Consider the following 15,881-nt stretch of genomic DNA (forward strand, 5'->3'; position numbering starts at 1 on the left):
AAACTTTTATAACAGAAACAAAGAAAAATGTGGTTTTTTTTCAAAATTTTTGGTCTTTTTTTGTTAATTTAGCAAAAAATAAAAACCCCAGCGGTGATTAAATACCACCAAAAGAAAGCTCTAGTTGTGTGAAGAAAATGACAAAATTTTAGTTTGGGTACAGTGTTGTATGACCGCGCAATTGTCATTCAAAATGTGAGAGTGCTGAAACCTGAAAAATGGCCTGGGCAGGAAGGTGTAAAATTGCACGGTATTAAATGGTTAAAGATAAATTTCTCACACATGCCATTAGTAGTTGTGGAATTACACCCCATAACAGGTACAGCCTATCCACATACAGGGCCCAAAATCCAATCAGCACCTACAGGCTTTCAAAGGGTGTTAATTAAGCATTGGATGTCCTGACTACCTATCACAGTTTTGGAGACTCTAAAATCCCCTGATAGTACAAACACCCCTGTCACGGTATAGGGGCGGCCAATTATCAATTCCTGCTTACTGATCCGGAGTGTCACGATATGAGTTCTCTGCCAGCCCAGTTATTAATCCCCAGGTATTAATTCCTTGTTCCTAATCCCTCCTGGCCATAGGAAAAGCCTCCTCCAATTAGTATTCACTTCTTTGTGCCAAAGGCCCCTAGCTGTAATTAACTCGCCCCCTCCACAAAAGGTCCCAACCATAGGAAGAGCTTCCTCCAATTAGTATTTACTCCTGTGTGCCAAAGGCCCCTAGCTGTAATTAACTCGACCCTCCACAAAAGGTCCCAAATTCAATTAGTGTATACACCACTAATTAGTGCCTTACTTTTGTAGTAATGTATTTCCCCCACTGTTACACTGTTTACAGCTGCAAATCCAATTATCCTGTTTCAGTATCCAGCCTGTCCAACCAGTCTTTTCTGTTTACAGCTGCAAATTAAATTACGGTAGTTCCATTCCTGTCCATTCTCTTCATTGTCACCTGCTAATGACCCCCCTCCGCCTCTCGTCCTGCTCAGGGGGTTTAAGAGGCCAGTGCTGGTCTCTCTTGTTGTTCCATTCTGCATACAGTCACTAAGGGATCCCAGCTGCGGCGGGACGATAGTGGCCAGACTCTGCCTAAGCCCCATTGGAGCAGGGGGACCCCAGAAGCTACATCAGCCCTGCCTGCAACGCCACCAGCTCTGCCTGAAACTGCCACACCAGCTCTGCCTGAGACCACCGCATCAGCTTTGCCTGAGGCTACCACATCAGCTTTGCATGAGTGTATGCTTCCCTGGTGTTATCTGTTAATGAACTGCTTTAAAGACTTTAACTTTGCCCACCGGGGCTGGATTACAAGTGTTTTGGACTCTCTCTCCCTGCACTACTCCCCATTGAGTGACTGTTGTCTGTTCCAATAAAGCTTTAAGTGTTTGCCGTCTGCCTTGTGTGTTCTGACCCGTTTACCCTCCGTCACAACCCCCAAATGACCCCTTTTTGGAAAGTAAACACTCCAAGGTATTTGATCAGTGGCATGGTGAGTATTTTGCACATCTAATTTTGTTGTCACAAGGTTTTGAAAAATGAAAGATGAAAATAAAAAATACATTTTTTTCTCCATTTTCCAAAAACGTGGGTGGTGTAGACTTCAACAACCAAATGATGAAGCCATTTTTAGACATCCGCAGAGCTAGACATTGGTACAAGAAAGTGTCTATATATTTATGTCAATTCTATACAATGCTTTTGTTATTTACAAAGCTACTGGAAGAACTGGATCCTTCCTAAATATCAGGAAGAGATCATCACGGCCTTTTAGTATCCAGATCCAAATATTATCACGGCCCAATTCCAGATGCAGTTAGCCGGCTGCATGAGAGGCATTTTTCTGTCCTCCCACCTACCTCAACACAAAAGTCACCCCAAAAATGATGTTGTGTCTGTTGTAAACATGGAATAAGGGCAGAAACTCCAGGGTACAGAATGGCACAGTATAGGGATCCACACAAGTCAGCAAAGGACAGGTCTCTAAAGATGTTAGGTAGTCAGGAAACTGTCTATCACATTTTGAGAGACACAAAAATCAAAGGGTGGAAAGGTTATTGTTCTGAAAAGTTATGTTACAAAAACAGTTAAAACGTTAAAAAAAAAATAGTAAAAAGAAATGTTATATTGTTACTGTGCATTATTGTTAACTCTTGTTTGCTTTGAACACCAATCAGCTACAGCATTGATCTGTGTATTCTGACACTGACATACACAGGCCTTTAACAACACCAGAGGCCATGTAAATTTGCACTGTTGTGTCTAGGTGAATGGAAGACAGGATGAATACATCACATTTGTCCTTCCATGTTACTGCAAGTAGTTCATTCCACAAGCAGGATTTTTCCCCCTCTCTAAGTGGGGTGTTAACAAGTCATTGGGGGAAGCCCTTGTGATTAGTTCGCATGGTGCCATAGCAGCCAATTTCTTGAAGGAACAAATATGTAAAAGGTGGCACGCTCACATAAAGGTTGTCCACGTACAAATTACACCCCATATTCAACAAGGGTGACAAGTCCCACACTATCTTACCACTGCTCTCCATGTAGTCTGGACATCGGGGGCTCAACTTGACTATCTTTTCCCTCATAAACTCTAAAGTGGTATGTATAGCCTGTGGCTCTCTTGCAGAACTTGTACATTTTGACCCCGGATCTGGCACACTTGCTGGGGAGATATTGCTTGATTACAAGCCTGCCAGTAAAATGTACAAGGGATTCATCTATGCAGATGTTTTGTTGTGGTGTATACACATCTGCAATATTCTCAGAGAGGTAGTTCATGAGGGGACGAATTTTGTGGAGCTGATCATAGTCAGTGTCACCCCAAGGATGGCAGAGTGTATTAACAATGAAATACAAGAAATGCATTAATATCTCATATCTTCTCCTGGCCATTGCAGCAGAGAACACAGACATATGATGAATCGGGTCTGTGGACCAATGAGCACAATTCATTCTTTGTAAGGGCCATGTTAAGGGTTAGGCCCAAAAAAGCTTTAAATTCAGAAACCGTGACAGGTCCGAACTCAAATAGCCTGGCACACATTGAATTTGAGTTGGCAGAGATGTATTGTTGGGCATAAATATTGCTTTTGTTCACAATCAAATTGTAGAGGTCTTCAGTGAAAAACAGTTAAAAAAATCAAGGGGCATTGTTAAGTTTGCTGTTTCCACCTGAACCCTGTGCTGTGAATGGGGGATGTCGGGTGCTGCTGAATCTGGGGGAAGCCATTCAGGGTTTGCAGGCACCTCTAGATGGACACCATGGGCTCTACAGGCCTGTGCTTGAATTCTTGGTGGATGCAGTTGCATAATGTTATGAGTGCTAGCCATGTTGCCAGCTTGTACTGCACTTGGGACTCACCACTTCACCATGAAATACTGCAGTGCTGATGTATAAAAGGCTAGGAGGTACTAGGCCACTGGTGCTTGTCAATCCACCAAAAGGTAGTGCAGTGTTAGTACTGTCACTGTGCTGCATATGAGAATAATCCTGCATTTCTAGCACCTCAGCAACCTGGGAATGGGGTTGGGTGTCCCTGATCTTAGCAGGGACCTCTTCACCATCATCAGACCTACCTGCTGGGGTGTCACTGCTCTCTACGGGTCCATAATCTGAGCCTGATTCTGATAGTGAGGCTTCCCCTTCACTCTCATCTGTCATGCTGGGAATCCTGTACGCCTCCCTAGGGAACCTTTTTTTTGGACACTAAATTTACAGTTACTTAGTGGTGACTATGGGAAAAAGAGCTCCTGGCTAGCAATCAGGGACTGCTTGTGTGCTAGAAATAAAATGATTGGCTAGTGGTAGGAGAGATCAGGCTCAGATGTTGATAACACTGTTTTTTGCAGACAATGTATCAGAGATGGCAGTGATCTGAAAAATTATACCGACATTGCATTTGTTGGGGGGGGCTAAATGCAAGTGCTGGCAGTGATCAGGGCTGATCCTCCTATCACTGCATTTATGGGAACGCCATACTATCAAGGACACTAGTATAGTTCTGACCGTGACCAGGATACTGGTCCAGAGAAACACTATACTAGTGATCAGTGATTTATAATGTGACTGATAATGTGGCAGCCAATCAGAGACTGACAGTAACTGACACTGACTGGGGGGGACACTAACTGATGTCACTAGTGACACTAATACAGAGATCTGTGATAATACTGTACACTGTCACTGTACTAATGACTCTGGTTGGGTGACGGGGGTGATCAGGAAGGCAATCAAGGGGTTCACTGTGTGCCTAACAAGTGTATGTGTGCTGATTGTACTCCCAGACTAGATGGATTGTCTTCCTGATCTCAGCTCTGAACGGTAAGTGAGATCAGGGAGAAGAAGCAGCCAGATCTTCATGTGTGTTCACTAACACCCTGATCTCTGTGCTGTGGTTGGCCACAGTTATCAGCAGGTTCACAGCCACAATCATTGGTTGCAAGCCTGATGACAAACTCATGCTGTATCCAACCACAGCGTGAGCAGCAAGGGGCGGCGTGCAGTCATGAAAACCAGGAAGTTGCTGGCAGGCAAATGGATAAACACTATTTCCTTTGTAAGTGTCAGCGTTGCTGCAGCACTTTCTGTACATCACAGAGATGTCCCTTCACAGGGGGAAAAGGACACCTCCCTGGATTAGAACAACCCCCAGGATTAGGACACCTCCCATGATTAGGGCAGCAGCCAGGATTAGGACACCTCCCATGATTAGGGCAGCAGCCAGGATTAGGACACCTCCCATGATTAGGACAACCCCCCATGAGTAGGAAACCCCCCATGAGTAGGACATCCACCAGGGTTAGGATACTCCCCTGGATTAAGAAAACCCCCCCAGGATTAGGACACTCCACAAAAAATTTAATTTAAAGGTGTTGGACATTTATAATGTTTCACTTTAACCATTAAACAAATCCCTGCTCCCGGCCAACTGGATTCCTGCATTGTACATGTCCCTCAGGGTGATTGTCTGACACCCCCTTGCCTATTAGCCCAACAATTGTGCATTGGCTCCCACTGACTTCAGGAAGGTTTGAGTTCAGCCAATTCACTGAGCAACACTGGAACCGAACCCAGGAGAGCTCAGCTCACTCCTATGAGAAGACCACCTCACCACAATGAGGAGAATGTTCCGGCCCCGGAAGTGGGGGATGTTCTGCCCCTGAAGGGGTAAATCTGGGTTCCCACACTATATATGTGTGTATCATCATCTGCTGGAGATAAAAGACATCACAGCGACTATGGAGAAAGAGGATGGACATGACTATGGAGGAAGAGGACGAACATGATGGGGGGGGGGATAATGGGTGTGTAACGGAACCGGAACCCAGACCGCATTGAGTTTTTCCGTTATACCACAGCTTCCCCTGTCCGAACACCATCCACGGACCACAGCCTTGAAATCCCTCAGGAAATAGACAGCGCCCAGCTCTTCCTAAAACAGGAAGCCAACTCAACTTTATTTTACACAAACAACATGTTTTATACAGAGGGTGGGGAAAGACAACCAGGGACAGCAAACACATCATCAGCCCTCACCATCCAACCAAGACACAGAACAATGGGATGCAGCCATGCGGCAAAGGACATTGACCAACCCCCACACCAATACACAAACAGTACATCCCATAATAGTTGGCTGGACAGGAAGACACAGCACCATGGGGGGTAGCACATGGCAAACAGACAATGGACAGCCATGTGGCCGAGAACAAAGGAACACACATTATACACAAGACTCAGACATTCACATACACACCCTGTACCCCTTAACAGGCACAGGGTGGGTTAAACATAATGATTTGGGGAGATGATACAGAGGTCCCCCCATCCCCAAAAGTCGCTCCCGTCACAGGGTGTAAATAGGAAATAACATCTTATTACCTCCTCTGCTGCCACTTCCACCGTCTCCTCTCTACTTTCTGTCTGTACCTGACATCACTTCCTGTCTGTACCTGACATCACTTCCTGTCTGTCTTGCATAGAGACTTCCTGTCTGGGTAGAAGTGAGATCCCCACCTTGTGGAGCTCGGAGGAACTGCAGCCCCGAGAAAAATCTGGTAGTGTGTTGTACTCACAGACGAGAATAAAGTCAAGGCACATCATAAAAGAACAGCTGGGTCAACACCGCGCTGAGTAACAGTCCGCAATGGGGAGTGTAGATATCCAGTAGGCTGACACATTTCGAGGACTTGCCTCTTCCACAGGTCTCTGAGGGAGGAAGAGGCAAGTACCCAAAATGCATCAGACTATTGGATGTCTACACTCCCCATTGCGGACTGTTACTCAGCGCGGTGTTGACCCAGCTGTTCTTTTATGATGTGCCTTGACTTTATTCTCGTCTGTGAGTACAACACCTATTTTATTTCTTATTAAACATTTTTTATGGTAATGCATTAGGCCTGTGCGCCCTCTCTTTGTTCTTTCCTCATTCAGTATATTTGGATTCCCCCGGTCCATTTGAGGGCAGCAAGGTGTGCATGTTCCAGGACATTCTTAATGTGGTTGTAGCATCGAGTCCATCCCCAAGCGCAGGAGCATTTGTGTTTGCGGGCAGAAATATATGACTGCTCGGGGGAGGGATTTTGGACCTCTCTGAGCTCCACAAGGTGGGGATCTCACTTCTACTCACTTCATATCCCGCCTCTATTACTGCAACTCCCTCCTCACTGGTCTACCGTTACACAGGCTATCCCCCCTTCAGTCTATTATGAATGCTGCTGCTAGACTCATACACCTTACCAACCGATCAGCGACTGCTGCTAAACTCATACACCTTACCAACCGATCAGTGACTGCTGCTAGACTCATACACCTTACCAACCGATCAGTGACTGCCGCTAGACTCATACACCTTACCAACCAATCAGAGACTGCCGATAGACTCATACACCTTACCAACCGATCAGCAACTGCCACTGACTCATACAACTTACCAACCAATCAGAGACTGCCGCTAGACTCATACCCTTACCAACCGATCAGCGACTGCTGCTAGATTTATACACCGCTAAACTCATACACCTTACCAACCGATCAGCGACTGCCACTAGACTCATGCACCTTACCAACTGATCAGCGACTGCTGCTAGACTCATACAACTTACCGACCGATCAGAGACTGCTGCTAGACTCATACCCTTACCAACCGATCAGTGACTGCCGCTAGACTCATACACCATACCAACCGATCAGCGACTGCCACTAGACTCATACACATTACCAACCGATCAGCGACTGCCGCTAGACTCATACACCTTACCAAATGATCAGCGACTGCTGCTAGACTCATACACCTTACCGACCGATCAGCGACTGCCGCTAGACTCATACACCTTACCGACCGATCAGCGACTGCCGCTAGACTCATGCACCTTACCAACCGATCAGCGACTGCTGCTAGACTCATACACCTTACCAACGATCAGCGACTGCCGCTAGACTCATACACCTTACCAACCGATCAGGCACTGCCGCTAGACTCATACACCTTACCAACCGATCAGGCACTGCCGCTAGACTCATACACCTTACCAACCAATCAGCGACTGCTGCTAGATTCATACACTGCTAGACTCATGCACCTTCCCAACTGATCAGCTACTGCCGCTAGACTCATACACCTTACCGACCGATCAGCGACTGCCCCTAGACTCATACAACTTACCAACCGATCAGAGACTGCTGCTAGACTCATACACCTTACCAACCGATCAGTGACTGCTGCTAGACTCATACACCATACCGACCGATCAGCGACTGCTGCTAGACTCATACACCTTACCAACAGATCAGAGACTGCTGCTAGACTCATACACCTTACCAACCGATCAGCGACTGCTGCTAAACTCATACACCATACCAACCGATCAGCGACTGCCACTAGACTCATACACATTACCAACTGATCAGCGACTGCTGCTAGACTCATACACTTTACCGACCAATCAGAGACTGCTGCTAGACTCATACACCTTACCAACCGATCAGAGACTGCCGCTAGACTCATACACCTTACCGACCGATCAGCGACTGCTGCTAGACTCATACACCTTACCAAACGATCAGTGACTGCTTCCCCTCTCTGCCAATTCCTTCACTGACCTCTGCTCATTGTCCTCCACCCCTCTCTATCAATCCCTCCACTGGCCTCCACTAACCCAACATATAAAATTCAAAATGCTAACCACAGCATACAAAGCCATCCACAACACTGCCCCTAGCTACATTGCCAACCTCATCCAGAGATATTGCCCGCTCTGCTCCCTCTCAAGACAACCTGCTCTCTATTTCCCTCGTCACCTCCTCCCATGCTCGCCTCCAGGACTTCTCCAGAGCCTCTCCCATCCTCTGGAACTCCCTACCACAGCATGTCCGGTCAGCCCCCACCCTGTCTGCCTTTAGGTAATCTTTGAAAACTCACTTCTTCAGGGAAGCCTACCCCACCTCCACCTAAGAACTATACTTGAGTCACCTCCACCAGATCATCCTCCCCAGCAATCACCTTTTGTATCCCCTCCCCCTTCCTTCAGATTGTAAGCTCCATGAGCCGGGCCCTCCTATTCCTTCTGTACTGAAATGTATTGTAATTGTACCGCCCCCCTTATATTGTACAGCGCTGCGCAAACTGTTGGTGCCATATAAATCCTGTATAATAATAATAATAACCCCAGCCGACAGTAAAGGGTGGAAATGGCTGGTGACCCCCAGATTTGGGCAATGATGTCATCACTATAAATGGATAAAACCCGCGCTATGTGTAACAACTCCAAACCTACAAAAACCTTCTAGCGGACTGCTGCTGTAACAAAGGGAAGGATTCCCTGTCATCTAGAAGAGCATTATGTGTCACAGCGCTGTCCTATTGTGTGTGCACAGAAATCATCACAAATACACTACAAATATGTGGAGACATTCAGAGATAAAGAGCTCGGGGGTCCAAATCCTATTCTCTGCACATCCACTGCTTCCACTTTACACCCACTTCATTGGTCTTATGGGGTTTATCAATAAATGAAGGAAACTGAACCATGTGCAAATCCATCCACAACATAAAGTGCTTTGTGCTCGAGATGCTGCTCCCTGCAGATCCACTGCTTCCACTTTACACCCACTTCATTCATCTCATCAGATTTGCTGCTATAGGAAATCATCTCAAATCCTGTGCAAATCCATGGAGACAGACAATATTGTGTGCTCAGTATAGTGTTCTCTGCAAGTCCACCGCTTCCACTTTGCATCTACTTCAATCAACTTATTTAATTCCAAAAATCCACCAATCAGTGAAAAGTTGATAAGGTGTGAAAGTGCTCCGCCCTCCAAACTGTGTCAGCTGTAGTGTAGCCACGCCTTCTTCCACCTCTTGTACATGGGATGGTGAGGGCGCCCCCTAGTAGTGCTTCCCCCTCACCACACCAATAGGACTCCCAGCTTTTCAGCTCCCAGAGTCACAAACATCCTTCACACTCTCCTCATCTCCGATGGTAAAGGAACCGGATCCTCCTCGCTCACTCCTGCAAGTCTGCTGCGGGTTCTGTCAGTCTTCCTCCTAGACGCCTCCTCTGACCACCATTCCAGCAGGAGCTCCGCCTCTAAATACACACTCAGGGAGGAGAGAAAGGGGAACCCGACATCATGTGACACCTTTTATTACATGGAAATACGGAAATCAACGGGACTAATGCAATCACATTTACTGCAAAATCAAAGGGGACAAAACCCCCCCCCCGGCAGTCATATATTTCTGTCCCCCTTGGTGGGAGTGGAGGTGACCCCTCTATAAGGATCTACAGTCCATACACACCCAGCACAAGGCCGGGGTCACACTACCAGATGCTTCTCAGGGCTGCAGTTCCTCTGAGCTACACAGGGTGGGGATCTCACGTCTACCCAGACAGGAAGTCTCTATGGAAGACAGACAGGAAGTGATGTCAGGAACAGGCAGGAGGATCCATGTGGTACAAGGTAGTGGAGACATTGTTGGATCTGTGGCAGAGGAGGTAGTACGTAGGTTAACCCCTTCAGGGGGAGGAGTTAATGATAATATATCCTTCTCCCAAAGCTGGCCTACATGGTTCAGTTTTATCGTTCATCCAGCGGGATAAGAGAATAGTCGGACGCAGTGGGCCTCGAAAGAAGAGAAGGATAGGGAGGGGGGGTTTGGGAGGACTCGGAAGGTGCTCTGCAGTGACAGGAGCAGACCAACCCCACCACCTTTACGACCGTTGGGTCTGGGTGAGTGGGTCCAGGTGAGACCTCCATAGGAGAGTGCTGCAGGGGAGGTAGAGTCAGTGGGCTGGATCCAGGTTTCTGTGATCGCTAGGAGTTTGAGGGAGCGGGAAACAAAGAGGTCGTGGATGGCGGTAAGCTTGTTGCACACCGATCGGGCGTTCAGGAGTGCACATGAAAACGGGGGGGGGGAGATTTTAGGGAGCAGGGGGACAGATACTAAGTTGCGGGGGTTACGGTCCGCTTCCTGGATGACTTTTCCTCCTGGCTACCCTTCTTCCTCTCCTCTGAGCTACCTACCATCATCTTTGGGGATTTCAACATCCCTGTCAACCTCGACAACCCGGACACATCCCATCTCCTCCACTTAACCTCCTCCTTTGCACTTGCACAGTGCATACAATCCACCACCCACTCCAACGGAAATATCTTGGACCTTGTCTTCTCCAACCGCTGCGCTCCCCACAACCTCACTAACACCCCCTTCCCTCTCTCTGACCACAACCTGATTACCTTCTCGTGTAACATCCGCAACCTTAACCCTGCCCCCCTCCACTCTGCAGCTGATCAACTCCACAACTGCATCCTCCCCCTGTCCTGCCCCGACTTGGCTATGACTGCCTACAACAATGCGCTGTCAACAGCCCTTGACTCACTAGCGCCTTTAACCACATGACATCAGACCCCGACCGCTCCAGCCCTGGCAGACTGATCACACCAAAACCCTCAAACGACACAGTTATGCCCTGGAGCGGCTATGGTGCAAAACCAAATCCCAACAAGCCTTCACCCGCTACAAATCTGCCTTCCGCACCTACACCTCCTCCCTCCATGCAGCCAAACAACCCTACTTCCTGACCCTCATCAAGGCCCTCTCCTCCAATCCTCGCCGACTCTTCTCCACCTTCAACTCTCTACTCTCGCCACCCCCACCTCCACCCAGCACCTCACTCACCGCCCTTGAGATTGCCAATCACTTCAACAACAAGATTGACACAATTTCGCAAGGACATCGCTGTAACTCACACGCCCTCTCAACCCGTCCCCTCTCACACAGCTACCCCCTCATCCCCCCTCCCCCTCGACATAACCCGCAGGGACTTCGTCGCTGCTCAAACTCCCTCCAACCCCGTTCTCCCTCACTCAGCTACCCCCTCATCACCCCTCTCCCACGGCCCCACCACTGCTCTGACCTCCACTTCCACCCCACCCTACATTCCTCATACTGTAGCTCCCCCAACACTCTGCACCTTTGACCTTACTACCATCGAGGAAGTCTCCAAGATCCTCTCTGATGCCCGCCTCACCACCTGCCCCCTTGACCCTATCCCCTCACAACTCCTACAACCTCCCTCCCCCTCCATCCCACGCTCCCTCACCCACATCTTTAATCTCTCCCTCTCCCACATCTTTAATCTCTCCCTCTCCTCCGGCACTTTCCCCTCCCCTCTGAAACATGCACACATCACCCCCATACTGAAAAAGCCCTCCCTGGACCCCAATGATCCGAACAACTTCAGACCCATCTCCCTGCTCCCATTTACATCTAAACTCCTCGAGCGCCTCGTCTACACCCGCCTATGCTCTCACCTCAATGACAACCACCTCCTCGATCCCCTACAGTCCGGTTTCCGTCCCCTACACTCCACCGAAACTGCCTTACTCAAACTCTCCAACGACCTGCTAACCCCCAAGCTAATGGCCACTATTCAGTGCTCCTACTCCTTGACCTCTCTGCGGCCTTCAACATAGTTGACCACCCCCTCCTCCTCAAAAAACTACACTCCCTTGGCCTCAGAGATTCTGCTCTCTCCTGGCTCTCATCCTACCTGTCACAACGCTCTTTCAGCGTTGCCTATAATGCCACCACCTCCCCCTCTCTGTTGGGGTCCCTCAAGGCTCCGTCCTCTGGCCCCTTCTCTTCTCCATCTACACTTCCTTCCTTGGCCAACTCATGCACTCTCACGGCTTCAACTACCACCTCTATGCCGACGACACACAAATCTATCTCTCAACCCCCCACGTCGGTCTCCGCCCGAATCACACACCTACTGAGCGACATATCAGACTGGATGTCGCTCCACTTCCTTAAACTGAACCTCTCCAAAACCGAGTTTCTTGTCTTCCCCCCCAGCCCGGACACCACCCCCCATTGACTTCTCCATCACATCCAACAACGCTACCATCAAACCCGCCCCACAGGCCAGAGTACTTAGTGTCATTCTGGACTCCAACCTATCCTTCCAGCCCCAAGGCCAATCTTTAACAAACTCATGCAGACTCCACCTCCGCAACATCACCAAAATCCGCACGTTCCTAACCCCAGAAACCACTAAACAGCTCATCCACTCCCTCATCACATCACGACTCGACTACTGCAACTCCCTACTCACTGGCCTGCCTCGCTGGTGGCTATCCCCGCTTCAGTCAATCCTGAACACGGCTGCCAGACTCATTCACCTTTCCAACCTCTCCGTTTCCACCACCCCCCTCTGCCAATCCCTCCACTGGCCTCCACCCCCCTCTGCCAATCCCTCCACTCCACTGGCTTCCGATTGCGCAACGGATCCAATTCAAAATCCTAACACTGACGTACAAAGCTGTCCACCACACTGCCCCGAACTACATCACTGACCTAATATCCAAGTACCGCCCAACACGCACACTCCGCTCCTCACAAGACCTCCTTCTCTCTAGTTCCCTGGTCTCCTCCTCCCATGCCCGCCTCCAGGACTTCTCCAGGGTGTCACCCATCCTCTGGAACTCCCTGCCCCAACCCATCAGATTATCACCTACTCTCCTCTCCTTTAGGCGCACCCTGAAAACCCATCTCTTCAGGGAAGCCTACCCCACCCCCTGCTAACCTGCCGACCTCCTCTACTCTTCCTACCACCCCATCCCCCACAGCTTTCTCCTCCTGTGCCACCATCCCCTCCCTCCTAGATTGTAAGCTCGAAAGAGCAGGGCCCTCAATCCCCTCATGTTTTGCATTGTATTGGTATTGTTCTGTCACATGTTCTGTCCCCCTTTGTAATGTACAGCGCTGAGCGAACTATTGGCGCTTTATAAATACTGTATAATAATAATAATGAGAAATAAACTGAAGCGATTCCCCCATCCACACATTGGAGGTGGATGGGGGGAATCCTCCCCGCTGCACTCTTGTATTCTGACAATGGAGGGACTCCTCCACTCTCAGAATACACGGATCAGCACTGAAGCTATTGGCTGCAGCCGCTGGGGGAGTGGCTTTTATCCGGCAGTGGCCACACATGGATGGAAATGTGAGCGATCCCTGCTGAACCAGCTGAATTTCCATGGATCTATGGTCACCTTCAGTGACTTCCTCCCCTCCCCCTCATCTCCTTCATGATGGAAGTCATGCTGAGATCATCTCCCATTGGCTGAGCAATATTCTCATTTGTCTCTCAGCTCCTTCTTGCTATTCCTCGTCCTGCCTGTTGTTTCCTTGGATTGATTTTCTGTGTAGTGACCCCGGCTTGGTCTCTTAGATGCGCTCGTCTGTTGCTTGCCCTGACCTTTCTCCTGATTCCTGGATCTCCTCCTCATCCTCTTACACAGCTTTTCTCCACACCTGCAGTGACCCTGGGGTTAGGAAACTTGGCACCAGCACGCCGCCAAATCCATCCCCACCATTAGGGGCTCTGGAGACAATTGTCTGCTATTTACACTCCGTTCCTCCGCACGTCACCTGATCACATGACAGCTTACTTCCACAGATTCCGGACAGATTTCTGGATGGTAAAGGTCAAAGTTCACTCTTCAGTTTAGGAGAGGTAGGACGCACCCAGGAACAAGGATTTGGTTTATACAGGAGCCCCATATAGAGGACCCCTCAAATCTCCCCATCCAAATGTCCTTCCATCCAGAGTCTATATGTCCTATGACATCACACTGACCTCACAGCTCCTCCTCCCAATGCCCCTCCATCCAGAGTCAGAGAATCCTATGACATCACACTGACCTCACAGCTCCTCCTCCCAATGTCCCTCCATCCAGAGTCAGAGAATCCTGTGACATCACACTGACCTCATAGCTTCTCCTCCCAATGCCCCTCCATCCAGAGTCAGAGAATCCTATGACATCACACTGACCTCACAGCTCCTCCCCCCAATGTCCCTCCATTTGACTTTTTTTGTTCCTCTAAGGATGTGGGGCCCCTTGGTATCCTCACATGTAAAGTGGGACTGTTGGTCCTGCGTTGTATGTAATGACATCAGAATGCTGCAACAAGCCTATACCCTGCGTAGTGTGGGGGTCCTGTGGGGGGAAATTATACCTCAGCCTGAAGTGGGGCTTTAATAAAATGCAGACCTGAATGGAGAGGTGAGGAGGATTCTGGGAATATCATTTGATGTGACTATTTGTGTTCAGATGTAGAGTTTTCCTCCTGTGAAGTCTGGAGATCATATGACATCACATTGCCTCCACCTCCCTCCCTGATAGAAGAGAGAAAGAAGAAGAAGATTCTAGAAGTCACCAGAGAGATCACTGAGCTGCTGACAGGAGAGGTGAGCGGTGCCGGGAATTCTGGGACATTCTCCAGTAACAGACAAGGGATGTGTCTGGATGGTGACTGTATCATTGTGTGTGTCAGGTTCCTATAAGGTGTCAGGGTGTCACTGTCTATTTCTCCATGGAGGAGTGGGAGTATTTAGAAGGACACAAGGATCTCTACAAGGACGTCATGATGGACAATCAGCCGCCCCTCACATCACCGGGTAAGAGGAGACTTTATTGTAAAGGAGAGAGCAGTACGGAGGATCCACCTAGATCCCCCATCATCTGATAAACACATAGAAACAATGGATTCAGTCAGTGTGTGTGTTTCCTACAGATGGATCCAGTCATGGGAACCCACCAGAGAGATGTCCCCGTCCTCTGTATTCCCGGGATTCCACACAGGAAGGTCACACCATCCCTCACCATCATCAGGTAGATGATGACAATTATTGGTAGTTGTGATTTATACACAGCATGTTTGTTACAATGAATGTTTTATTATATCTTTCAGAGTGGAATCCTCGGGGATGATAATATTGTTGTTAAGGAAGAATTTAAAGAGGAGGATGAGGAGTATGGAGTGATGGAGGAGTTTTCAGAAGGACACAAGGATATGATGGAGCCACCTAATACCAGGAACCCACCAGAGAGATGTCCCCATCCTCTGTATTCCCAGGATTCCACACAGGAAGATCACCATTACAAGGTTGGTACGATGGAGCATCTAGAGCCTGGTCTCATGGAGACAATTCGTGCATTTTCCATGTGACTTTATATTTTACAGATGATTTTTTGTGGGTTTAGGGTGAAGATCTGATAGCTATAAAAGTTGAGGTGAAAGCAGAAGAAGAAGAGGCGTATGTGAGGGATGATCAGCAGTCTATGGAGGAGGATGGAATAACGGGGACATTTATAGAGGAGGACACTCCTACAGAGATCAGCACAGGTGGGTCATGAACACTAAATCCATTCCTCCACCATACTGCTCACTGATTGGTCCAGAGTAGGGCGGGGACTGGGTGATATCAGCCTGTAATCCCCTGGTCACTTTCCTGAGCTGTGTTCCCCGTCCTGTATTCCTGGATTTCTCTCAGATAGTCTTCCTTCTCTGTGCTGCAGACA

The 15,881-nt window shown here is 48.7% G+C and overlaps 2 protein-coding genes across 2 annotated transcripts in view; one reads left to right on the plus strand and one right to left on the minus strand.

Annotated features, from left to right (window-relative positions):
• The window catches only part of LOC149460729 (uncharacterized), a 106,581-nt gene extending 103,986 nt beyond the window's left edge, over window positions 1-2,595 (minus strand). Inside the window, 1 exon segment of the mRNA XM_089679224.1 lies at window positions 2,538-2,595. Within this exon segment, the coding sequence (XP_089535350.1) occupies window positions 2,538-2,595 (58 nt within the window).
• Window positions 2,596-2,710: 115 nt separating this feature from the next.
• On the plus strand, window positions 2,711-15,843 carry LOC149460732 (uncharacterized). Its single transcript, XM_089679226.1, has 3 exons — window positions 2,711-2,818; window positions 15,271-15,465; window positions 15,564-15,843. The coding sequence occupies exons 1-3, from the start codon at window positions 2,711-2,713 to the stop codon at window positions 15,714-15,716; spliced, it is 456 nt and encodes a 151-aa protein (XP_089535352.1). The 3' UTR covers window positions 15,717-15,843.
• Window positions 15,844-15,881: the final 38 nt, after the last annotated feature.

The sequence above is a fragment of the Staurois parvus genome, unplaced genomic scaffold (genome assembly GCF_062004578.1).
Source record: "Staurois parvus isolate SC_StPar_1 unplaced genomic scaffold, SC_StPar_1.0 ptg000221l, whole genome shotgun sequence".
NCBI classification, from domain to species: Eukaryota; Metazoa; Chordata; class Amphibia; order Anura; family Ranidae; genus Staurois; species Staurois parvus.

Coding starts and splice junctions, on each gene's coding strand:
- LOC149460732 (XM_089679226.1), top strand. CDS start 2,711: ATGTACAAGGGATTCATCTATGCAGATGTTTTGTTGTGGTGTATACAC. Junction 2,819..15,270: donor ATTTTGTGGAGCTGATCATA/GTCAGTGTCACC, acceptor TATATCTTTCAG/AGTGGAATCCTCGGGGATGA. Junction 15,466..15,563: donor AGGAAGATCACCATTACAAG/GTTGGTACGATG, acceptor TTGTGGGTTTAG/GGTGAAGATCTGATAGCTAT.